The following is a 12,685-nucleotide window of genomic DNA, read 5'->3' as shown; positions in this document are numbered from 1 at the left end:
ACACAAGAAAAGATGATTAAATTGCACATGAGGTACATAAATATGTAGGAAATTCAGTGACATGTTTTTGGGACTATGAAGCAAAGAGTTATACTTGGATTGGTTGATAATATTTCAAATAGGTTTAGTTACATCATAATTAAAAACATTTAGTACTGAATAGCAAAATTAAACTTTATGTGTACTTAAAGCAGCATGAATCGACTTTCAGTCAGTGAATCAAGCTGTAAACACATAAGGTTGATGGTGAGCATGTTAACATGAAGTTGCTTATTTACACATCTAGCAGACACAGAACAATGTTAGCATTCATTTGTGTTTCTGACCACTTGATGAATGTCAGTTGAATATTCACTTGTTTTATCTCTGTTTTGGTCTCCACTGACACCTATATAGGAAGTCTCAGGCTATTTAGCTTCTAAATGTTCACCAGCTAGTCAGTAACTTTGTATGTGTGTCATTTAGTGCTGCTTTTTCGCCGGAACAGCTGCCTGCTACAGTGGAAACAAGGCTGTTTTGGTCGTAAAACTAAAACAATCCATAGTGCTGTGGGTCTGTCACTACACAGAGCCCAGTCACATCATATATGGTCCAAATGTTAAGATGAGAACACTGATTAGTGCAGCTGTAAAGGTGAACTATCTAAGTTTCACTATGGCTCACTGTGTAATGTAACCATTTCAGTCTGGATCTTTCCCCTACCCCCCACTATTTCAACATCAAAAAAAATCACCAGACTCTCTCGCTCATGTTGTGATTCTTCTCATGCTATTACTAAGCAGGAAGTGAGGGACTTTGCAAAGATTCATGTCATAGGTTAACAGTGCACAGAATATAACATTCATCTTATCTTTTTGTGCAGTTTACACCTTCAGAAGAAGAATAGTTTTTACCCTGGAAATGTTGCACCATTTAATGTTTCTGTCAAACACAAGATGAGCTCATATTTCTCTCTCACCCTTAATTGTTTCAGAATTCTTGGCAAAAATGCATCTGAGAAAACGTGTAAAAAGGCCACACTACTCCACTGACCACTGGTGAACAGTGATGATGTCACTGCACTATATACAATATAGTTCTGCAAGTGAGATATCAATGAAATATGCAATATTATAATGAAGTGATTACTTAATTTATTTGAGACACATAAATTAAAAATGCAGTGAATGTGCCTCAGTATTGAGAGATTAAGACCATTAATCAAAGAGCTGATTGTATTAATTGCATCTTTATTTCAGAAAACAGAGACTGAGAGAGAAAACACATTTAAACATCTATTGCACGTAACACACTCATTATACAGCTTTCATACATGAAATGACAAAAACACAAGTCCATTCAACAAGCTGGGTGTGTTGTATTTATACAGCATTGTGATTATTGCACTGAGTTGTTAAGAGACATTCACCTCACACAATAAACTTGTGTCCAAAACCAATTACAGTATACAGATCAGTGGAGGAAACTGACTATATATGTACTTCTCTAATTCTTTTAGATGTTAATTTCCTATTTTTAATCATTAAACAGCAGCTTTTCTTCTTATGAAAACTATCACACCACACATCTCAAAAACGGACCTCCGCCCATTTGCATATTGTATTTTGATCAGTTTAATACAATGTACATAGATGCTGCAACACAAAAATTGTTGCACGCTGTTGTGTCAGCAAATAAAACCACAGAACAACTCTTTTTGAGTGTAAGGCCAGTTGAGGTTTTATCTGCATGAAAAGGAAATACCAGAACTCAATTCTTTTTCCGTCAGCGTGTGTTTTTAATTTGCATGGCCTTGTGTTTATCATTTTGTTTCAGTGTTCAAGGAAACCTCACTCAAGTTTCTGAGTGATTTCAAATGCTAAACAAATGAAAACAACAATGCATAAACTCACTGCCAAAAGCCTGGAGCCCATTTTGCCAAATTTGCATCAACCGCAATGAACTTTGACATGTTTGACTAATCAAAATGATCTGCATACTTGTAACCCATAACTGAACATGCGTGAGCCCTGCAGGACTCACAGTTTATCTGCAATTTGCGAGTGACTAATATTTGTGAAACATGACACTGCCACCATTTGTGATCATGAACATTCGCAAATTATTTTGAGTGAGACAAACCCTTAGAGTGTAATTTTACTACAGAAAGACATTGCTAAATGTAATGATAATAATTTTTTATGCATTTATTATCAGAAAATATACTCCATATTTTACATTCCTTGTATTTACAACAAAAGATTTGTGCTGCAGCTAAAATTAGAAACTTTCCACAGTTACTATTCCTTCTGCTGAGTGAGACTGATGTCACCCATCCTGAAATACAACATGAGCCAAGTTCACATTTTTCAGATTTCTATAACACACAGAAACAGATAATTCATCAACTACACAATGTGCTTGTGAGCTTAAACTGCAGTAGTTTTCTCTGCTCTTGTGGAAAAGCAGGACAAAAATGTTCATTTGTACAGTGAATCTCTACAAATTTAATCCATGAGTGTTTTTTTAATTACTAAAAAAAACATATTTCATATCTTTTTGGTAATTAACTGCATGTTTGAAAACAGTATTTTATTGGCAAATGAGCAAACAAATCTGAGACCTCTAGATATGCGTTGATGCTCTGCCGTCCATGGAGCTGGACCTGGACAGGTATCGGCTTGTGGTGCGGCCTTCCTCTCCCATCGCATTTTCCATCTTTGCGAGCACAGAACTCTTGAACTTCCGCTTGAAGTCGTTGCCCATGAAAACATACAACACTGGGTTGAGGAAGCTGTTTGCTGCGGCCATAGCTGTGCCAACTTGTAGTCCGACTATTAAAATGTTGTGGTCGTAGTTTTGATGGTTTAGCTCAAGTAGGATGAACAGGTGGTAGGGCAGCCAGCAGATGAAAAAAGCAGCAACAAGGGCAGTCATGACTTTGAGGGGCTTGGTGGATTTGGCCATCCTGTTGGTGCGAAGTTTGAGGATGATGACAGAGTAGCAGATAATGATGATGATGAAAGGGACAACAAACCCTGCTAGGAAACGGCTAAATGCAATAATTCTGTGACTTTGCGGGTTTGATGTATAGTTGTTGTAGCAAGAGGTCTTGCCCAAATAAGTGTGAACATCTCGAAAGATTGTAGAGGGAATGCTCAGTGCGATAGCGACAACCCAGGCTATTATAACAACAACAGATGCCTTCCTTACAGTGCGGTGATTCTGGGACCAGACTGGAAACTTGACCAACATACAGCGGTCAACACTGATGACGACCAAGAGGAAGATACTGCTGAACATGTTGACGAACATAGCCAAGGGGGTGAACTTGCACATGAAGCGTCCAAAGATCCACTCATCCATCGCCGTGTGGGTGATGTTGAACGGGAGAAAGACGCAGAAGACAAAGTCAGAGATTGCGAGGCTCAGGTACCAGGTAGTGTTGACCGTCTTCTTCATCTTAAAGCCAGTGATCCAGATGACCAAAGCATTCCCAAAAAAGCCCAGCAGAAAAATGATCACACTGACCACCAGCAAAGACACACACAGGACTTCCTTTGAACACGTTGATTTGTGCTGATAAACTGACTCCTCGTGAGGAGTGAAATTGCCTTCGTAAGTGTAGTTGTAGTTGTAGTCTGACTCATATTCAAATCCTTCCATTTCCATTAAAGAACAGAAGTATCTTTAAAATGTCTGTAAAAAACAAAACAAAACAAAAAACATTCAAAATGACCAAAAGATCTGCATGGGTAAGACTGTACATAACTTTCCAACAGAGCTCATTAAATTATAAAATATACTAATCTAAATTAACTGCAAATATAATATTTGAACCATTAAACAAAGTCATACCTGCTGTGCGGCTCTTCCACTGCTGTTGACTTGACGCTTTCCGGAGCTGAGTGACCAATGAGCTTTGTGTGGTTCCTTTAGTTGTGTTAATACCACATTCACCACATCAGCTGACTAGGGGGTGTCTCAATACTTAAGTCCCCTGAACTTTCATTTCTGCATTTTTAAGTCTTACATCTTAAAGGACTCTTGAGTCATTTATAAGATTTGTTTTGTTGATGACGTTAGAATGTACTTCCCATGTGGAAAACTTTTTATAGTTAAAGTTAAGTTCTTAGACATTATGCTAAACTCCCAATTTAGCCATCATCACAGCAACAAAAATAATTTCTTACACTGTTGTTGGTTACAAGTAAGTCTTTAAATGATTAAGTATTACAGTTTTTCAGTATTTCCAAATATATCCACTGGTTTGTGAAAACATTATTACACATACATGTACTCTTCTCTGTCAGAGTTTTGTAAAATGGCTCTGATGTTTTGGGGTATTGGAAGTTTCCCTTTTCTCTGCCGGATGCATGTTATCAGTGTGTTCGAAGCAGACAAAGGAGGAAGGCTTATGAGGCCGCAATGTTCATAAAACCGTAAAGCTCTGGGTGAGATGACGGTGGTCTCACAACAATAAACACACTGATTTTAATTTGATATTTCAACCCCAGCTGATACAGATGTTTCTAATAACTCGCACAAACAGCAACAGCTGCTGTAAACGCAGGCCAGGGAAGACGTCGTCTTCATTTACTGACTCTCTGTGGTTGTCCTGCTGCTTCACGGAGTCATAATCATTTAGGCAGATGCATCCATCCACGATGTTCTGTGCTTCTTCTGAAAACGAGGAGGCAGCAGCAGGAACAGCTGCGAGAAGACAAACCACAGATGGCAAAGTTTCTCAGTTTGGAAAAGGTTATCATGAGTGAAGAGAACAACAACGTTTGCAGATGTGAAACTGGTTTCAAGTCCTGATTTCAAAATTTCCATGAGAAACTAACCTAATGTGGTATAGTTATGTCACAGTTGAGTCGTAAGTCGTCAGAAATGATCATATCTAAAAAAAAAAATAAGAATGATTTTGAGATGAAGAATCTATTTTAACCTTGAAGGTGATACTACAGAAAGGCATGGTCTGTGTTTTTGTAGTTTTTCTGTTTATCTCCACTTGATATATCTTAGTGTGCTTTAAGGTGGATGAGCAGGTTTTACTCATGGTACAAAATGGCAAAAGTCTTCATGACAAAAGATACTTGATTTCTTGCATTTAGAGTATACAGTTTGGAATTTCAGATTGAAATACAATCATTCTAACTTTAAAATAATAAAAAAAAATGACAATCAATTGTCTCAACATCACCACTATCTTAACATTTGTTTTAAAACAGTATGGAAGAAAGCACCAATACATTTAAAAAACAAACTGATGTGTGCTTAAAACCCCTTTCATTTGCAGTGTTTCACAATGAGAGCTACTGTATTAACGTGGGGAAAAGGCTTTAAGGTTTGTTTACGTGCTAACATCTTGTACTCTCCCCAGTTTTAGGAAGCAAAGAAAACTCTGTGTGTGTGTGTGTGTGTGTGTAAAAAACAAGAGCATCTGCTGTAGTCATATCATGTAATTTATCTTCTGTCTACCCCTAATGGTATTTTATGAATAATTTCTTTTGCTCATTTCTTTTCTTTATTACTGTATGTCCTTCTCTGTCATAACAAAGTTTCAAAACATCAAAGGTGTTCTTCTGCTCTCTGAAATAACAGAAGGATTTTCTAAACTGGTCATTTGCTGTTTTTTTAACCTTTACTATGCTGCCTGAGAGACAAACAAAATACTGTTAAATACAGCATTTTATAAGTGGTTGGAGCATACACACTGAGAGTGTTTGTGTTGGTCACCCTGTGAGGATGTAGCTGACATCCTCATAATATTGACCCAACCGCAGATCAATGTGCTATAACAGAGCCGTAAAACCGCATGTCTCCAGAGATGTCATAATGAAATATATCTCTTACTGCTGTACTGCAGTTTACTTTGTTGGAATTAGGCGGGTAATTACATTTTTTTGCTCATCTTTGAAGCGGATAACCTTGTAAAAAATAAATGATTTTTCCCAGTTGTATTCCACAGTAATTGATTTGATTCCTGCAGCTTCTGTTTGGTTTTTCCTTACAGCGAGTTTCTTGCTGGAGACAGAAGTGAAAGGAGACGAGCTGGAAATCTCCAAACACCCAATTTCCCATCTGATGATATTTGCTGCTGAGTAAAGGCTTCTGTTTCTTCTTTAATAGGTTACAGAAGAGAGCAACAATCAATGTATGCTACAATGTTAAACAGTTTTCTGCACATAAAATCAAATCTTAAAAGAGAAAATCTTTCGTTGTGTAGCCGATGAAGCACATAAGTTTCAAAACTCACTTCATGTTCAGTAAAGAAAACATTTCTTGGACCTCCTATGTGCTTCTTAATTTTATCTTGATTATTATAATGAACAGGCAATTTTACAATATGTTCAGGAAACAATCTTAGGCATGTAAATCCTGAACCACATGCAGCTCTCTGGTAAATTAGGATGTGTTTAATTGCATACAGCATGCCTACCTCATCTACTTCGATGCATTTCAGCAAAATCACTTTCACCGCGGAGGACACAGAGACCTCCTGGTGCCCTGCAGATTACATTTCCTAACGAAGACTGAGGTTATAAATAATAAAACTCACACCATAAGCAGGTAGTCTTTCACTGGCAAATGCAATGCAGGCCCTCTAAGGAAATGCTGCTTTATATTTGAGAAGATGTTTCACATTTTGATGAAGATAATAGTTTTTTCTTGCTAAATTTACTCAAAAGTACGCAAAAATTCTTAAGATGTTATCAAGTAGGTTAGAAACAGTTGATTTAAGGAGTCTTACATCTAATTTTGAAGCACGACGTGTTGTTGGTTTCATGAATTCTACACTGGAGGTTTTCATATTGGCTTTAAATCCACATTCATCCTTGATACGTTCTGCATTATAATGTATACAAACAGCTTTGTGTCCATTGTATGTAAGCTGAGTTCATCACAGTAACACCCTTGATTCAGCATGAGAAAGTAGAGATGTGCTGCATCAGAGTTCACTCAGAGTCTCAGGTGCTGTAAATATGAATATAAAAAATAAAGTACTATATTATCTTTCATTCGATTATTTGCAGAAGTCCTGCAGAGTTTTGTTGTAAAGTTGGAAGCAGCACACTTGATTAAGCATGACCTTGTAATTATTCAGTGCCACACTGGGCCACAATGTAACTTTCAGTTTTGACATGAGTTGCACACAAAGATGAGGATTAGGCATATTTCATCTGTTTTCATTTTTAATTCCTTTCTCCTTGAGCACAGAGAACAATCTTCTGTATTTTGGAAAAATCAAAACACAAGTTGAATTTCAAATTTTGCAGCTGCAAACTTCTGGATAATAAATCTTTGGTATTGTTTCAGTGTTTCCCTGTATTTTTAAAGGCTAACTTTATCAAATAAAGTGAGTACCTAAAATAATTTGGAATATATATATATGATATTTGAACTTTTTCCTCTGATGTAGATTTACTGCACAGACAGTCTACTGGCTCTCCAGAAACAAATCATTTCAGGTTTACTTACTTTTGTTTTATTACAGTATCTTGGCTTTAAAGAACAGGTTCACAATTTTTCAAGTCTGTCTTAAAACACTATTCAGGTACCCAAATGAACATTGAAATAGTTCTTCCTTGTAATCATTCCTCCTGTTCATACTGACCATTAAAAGATCTCGTCCCAGTGTGCTTACAGTGTCAGTGATGGGGGACAAAAGATTAAGCCACCCTGAACATCGCAACTTGAAATTTCTTCCAAGAAAAGTAACTGGTTGATCAAAAATCTTAGTAATCTTTCACAGATTCTGCTCATTTTGTGCTACAGGAGAGTTAAACTTTTACACATAAGTGGACCTATGTACATTTGGTAGTAAGAGACAAGTGATGAAGCAGAGTGACTGAATGTCTCAGCCTAAAGCAAGTAGAAAGAAATATGTAACCACTCTTTCCTCAGGCCTCCTCTGTTGTTTGTCAGGCTCATAACTGATTTATTCTATTGTGGTGCCACATAATTCACTTTCCACTTTTCTCTAAAAGGCTGCAGAATAGTTAATTCAGTTCTCCTGATCTGATAAGAAGCCTGGTTTCATGTGGTTCTGCTGGTGTGTCTGATGTTTTTCCTTTAGTCCAGTTTTCGGAATCAAGAGTCAAATGACAAATTGTGGATTTACATATTTTCAGGAAATGAAAGTGATTTCTTCCGTTTCTTCCTTTTTTTTTCATAACCCCTGACATCATGACTTTATATAACTCTGCTGTTTCCATGGAGTCCCCATGGTCAAAGTTACTCAACTCCACCGATGAATGTACACAGCTCATCATCTGCATTACTCATCTATGGGCTGGTTTTATACCTCAGATAAGTCTGAAGTATAAATTCAAGTCCTTAAGATTCGGCCGTGACAATAACAACATATGTGCGATTCAGCGAAATGTGTCCTCATGTATGGAACTTTCCAGTGTGAAAAACATCTGGATACCAATCAGTCACAGTCAAGCTTTCAAACCTGAAACAAGCCATCAACTGGCTGTTAGTCACATTTATGATTATGCCTGCAATCAGGACTTGTCTCGCCCTCCTCCCCTGCGGTTTGATGGAGGATCCTCCACCGTATCAGGTTCCACTCCTGCCAGCCAGTGCGCCGTATGAATTGAATTTTAAAGCAACTTGAGCATTAAAGCTACATTAGTGTTTTCTGCTTGAAACCCATTATATAGATTATAGAGCAGCAGAAATGCAGCATAAATCTTCTTACCTAAAATCCACCTCCACAATGCAGATTAAAATGGAATCACAGTATCAGAAATAGATAGTAATCATGTGTTGAAATGATCTACAGAACAAAGCAGCAGCATTAACCTCAGGAAGTGACTTCATACAACTCAATTCTGCCTGTTATTATTAGAATCGCTATGGTTTCGCAGCCCTTTTGTGGAGGTTGCTGCTTTCTTTCTCCCTGCGTGAGCAATAAAATGTTCATGAAATGTTTATAAAATTAGTCCTAATTTCACTTTCCACTTTGAGCTGATACATTATATGCACAGGTTTCTCTCAGTCAGTCTTTACACACAAGAAAGGTACAATTTCCTTCTAGGTCATAACAGAAGGAGCTGGTTTGAAATTCCTGCAGTGACATGAACCACAGCAAACATTTGCAAATAATATAGTTTGTTTTATCCTCCTTGTAGGTTGAAATGACTGACAGACAGTTCGGAGAATGACAGAAAAGTTTCTGACAGTCGTTCATTTTCCCTGCTGGAGTAAAACTAACCCTAACCAACCTTCCTGCAGCACCAGGCAGTCACAAACAAAATGTCAGGATTCATTTGTGTACATATATTATTGCACTCATGTCTGACTGCCCCAGTGTCTAATTAGAGTCTGTCATCAACAAAGCTGCAAGTGAAGCAGGCAAGTCAATTATCAGATCCCAGTTCACCTCTGACTGCAGAAGATATTGATTTGCTCTGAATGTGACATGAGCATCATCGACTCTGGTCGTCCTCATCGGAAATAGGCCACAGGTTTGGTGTCATGTGGATATTTTCACCTTTAACCTGGCAATAAAAACGTTGAATGGGTTACTTGTCTGCAGCAGAATTCATTTTGAGATTCTTTTATTGGTTTTCAAAGCACTGAATATCTTTACACGGTCTTATCTCATATGGTTAAGAGATATGTGCCTACCAGGTCGCCTACTGTTGATCCTCATGCTTGAGCATCTGGATTTTTCCTCATGCAGCTTTTGTTTGTAGACACTTTTAAATTAAATCTTAAGACACATCTGTTTGACTTCGCTTCTTTTAATCGAAATGTATCCTTTATGTATTGATCCTTGCTTTATTGTAAATGTTTAGGATTATTGACTGTGACGTGAAGTGCTTTGTTTTGCGTTATACCCATGAATTCTTCTTCCTCTTATAAATAATCACTTTCAAGAGGAATATTACTATATTATACACTAATATTGAGTACATTTAACTATAGACTTTTAAGCATCTCTTGACTTCTCATGCCCAGTAGAAGCTGTACATTTGTTCTCTTTTTTTATCTAAAGTGATGTAATGAATACAGGTAAATCCAGTGACACTTTATTGATTTCTATATTACATTTCTACACTTATCACATTGGGGAGAAATTGATATACTTTCAGAGAACTGAGATGAGATCAAAAGAAGCTTCAGTCATGAATATTTATTTGTCTTTTCTATGTAATTTAAATAGAAAGACAAGGAAAAAAGAGGACACACACATGCAGTGACATATGCACACACACACACACACATACATACTCTATATTAAGAGGGATTAGAGTTGGATGTTTGCCAACCGTAATATGCACAGATGGACCAGCATGACTCCATTTTAAATCTTTATATTAACAGACTTTTATCCATCAGACCACAGAATGAGGAGGAGATGAGCTACATTATCATCTTTGACATTATTTCCACACTCTGACATGACAAGTTATTCATCTCACATGGAGGAGAAAAAAAAGTTCCCGCGCTTATACAGTAGCAGATCATCAAGATCCCATTCCCTCGAGTTCAGTTCTGCTGACATACAAAACTCCACACACACACACACACACACAGCTGCTTACTATTCTGTCATTGTGACAAACTGGAAATATATGAACTAGAAAGAGCTGACAGGGGTCGAAAGCCTGTGACCCTCCGCTGCAGGAGTGGAGGTCATGTGACACAGGAATAACTGAGGCGAAAACACTTCTTCACAGAAAACTTAAGAGCTTGAAAGGCTGGAAAAGAGCACCGTCTGTCTGCTTCACTCACCTGCTGCCTTTGACCTGTTTGCTTTTAAGGGAGGACACAGCTTACACATGACAACTCGGTCTATACTGGTGACCACTGATGGACGTTCCCACCAGCATACAGCTTAAGGGAAACTGTTGCGCCCAGTGCTGCTGGAATAATAGTATTACAACAATATCAAAAATCCAGATGTGACAATTTTGCAGTAGTTATGTAGTTATACATGTATTTACAATGACAGCCTTGATTTAGTTATTAAACTGCTTTGTGACAATGTTTCTGTAAATGCTCATCCTCCCTTCAGTCACCTCCTCTGTCTTTTTGGATGTTTTATTATCGTTACACCGTCTGGAAAACAATGAATGAGACTGCAGCATCAAAGCAGCTTGTTAATTTATTAATACGCCCCTGACCCCTGCAAAAACTTTAACTGTTATATCAGAGGGTTTTAAATCTTCTTTCATCTAACAAGTACATTATCTGCCGTACCTTTTCTTGCCACTGTGAATTGAAAAAAGACATCTGAAATAGCTAAGATGTCTTGACATCACACCCACTGTTGGAAGATCTATCTGTGAATGTGTTTGTGTTTTTTATATTATTGAGCACGCCAAGTGAAAGATTTACTGCAGCTATACACATTTCAAAAGATAGGAGACACTAAGGGTATTGCATCCATAGTCACAGTTATCAGTGTCCACTGAGAAAAATAATCTCTTATTTAGCATCTCTTTTACACATATCCCAAAGTAAATATCCTACACCGAAGCCTTGCGTAGAAAACTAGCTTTTATTAAGGAAATTCAACTAATAGAATAGAGCAGAAATGTCCTAAATTATGCAGCTATGATAATCCAATATAGCCTTGGGTGTGTGGTTTTATGTGATCATCTGTGCAGCTTTTAACCATCTAAATCCTGTTAGAGTGATCAGACAGATCCTATGGCACTGAAAAAGTCAATTAGCAACTCTAATCCTCAAAGTGACCGAGGCTCATGATCATAGGATTTCTGCTTGTAGTCAGAATGTCATATTATTAGTAATACTGTATAAAAAATATAAACATATAATAAATATATCCGTCAGCTTACTTTGACTTCACATAAATCAGAGTAAAAACTAAACTCTGATACTGCGCTTAAAATAATAATTTGCAATACGTTCCAACAACAATCAGAGATTTTTTTTTTTTGTTTACACATGACAGAAAGCAGCTGGGTCGAGGCCCTTTGTCCTGTGAAGCGTGCAGGACTGTGGGAAACAATAATAAACCCACATTCTGGCACGCAGGACTCGCAAATGTGAAGGTGGAGGGAAAAGAAGGTGCTGCAGGTTATTTGTTTTTGTTTTATATGATGAAGTCAGCCTGCAGATGGGCTCCTTGTATGATTACCATATGGGCCCACAATGATTAATCAGATGTCACTGGCGTTGGATGCCTCTGAGGCTCAAATAACCACCTGCCAGCAACATACACTGATCATTCTGATACATGAGGAAGCATGTTGGTTTTCATATGGGAGCTTTTTTTTTTACCAACACTGTAGTCTTAAATTTATTCATCAGGTCATATTTAAAACCTTGTTTACACATGGAAGTTTTAATTAGTAAGCCAATACAGGTTTCAAACATGAAAATATCAAGATAAGAACTTTTTTTTAAAAAATTCAAATCACATGTATTGCATGTTTCAATCTGTTTAAAATTCAATCTAAATTGGAGCTGTGAGAGAAGTCCCACACAGACACTGTGATTAGTTTCACACTGTCTGCAGCCTGCATTTGCAAAACCACAAGGTACAAAACAGCCAAATGCAAGCAATTTCAGGGGAGCGCAGATAAGCAAATAGTGTCACCCAGTAGTATTGTGTTCTATTTAATCCTGTTATAAGGTGCTGTAATTTTATTTTGTGCACCCCCTCTACGTTACCTAAGAAACCAAGGAAAGTCAACAGCTAGTCATTTCTTGGTGG

General features: G+C 37.4%; 1 protein-coding gene across 1 annotated transcript; it reads right to left on the bottom strand.

The window, feature by feature from the left end:
- Positions 1–1,209: 1,209 nt before the first annotated feature.
- On the bottom strand, positions 1,210–3,994 carry cmklr1 (chemokine-like receptor 1). The gene is made up of 2 exons (XM_067609897.1): positions 3,838–3,994; positions 1,210–3,678 (listed from the first exon to the last, which is right to left on the bottom strand). Exon 2 carries the CDS (start codon positions 3,649–3,651, stop codon positions 2,605–2,607), a length of 1,047 nt encoding a protein of 348 aa, XP_067465998.1. The 5' UTR covers positions 3,652–3,678; positions 3,838–3,994; the 3' UTR covers positions 1,210–2,604.
- Positions 3,995–12,685: the final 8,691 nt, after the last annotated feature.

The sequence above is a fragment of the Thunnus thynnus genome, chromosome 2, assembly GCF_963924715.1.
Source record: "Thunnus thynnus chromosome 2, fThuThy2.1, whole genome shotgun sequence".
Classification (NCBI taxonomy): domain Eukaryota; kingdom Metazoa; phylum Chordata; class Actinopteri; order Scombriformes; family Scombridae; genus Thunnus; species Thunnus thynnus.
Note: the sequence above shows the minus strand (reverse complement) of the source record. Positions and strands in the feature narration are given on the sequence as shown.

Excerpts from the sequence above, each read along its gene's own strand:
- cmklr1 (XM_067609897.1), bottom strand. The coding sequence starts at position 3,651 with ATGGAAATGGAAGGATTTGAATATGAGTCAGACTACAACTACAACTAC.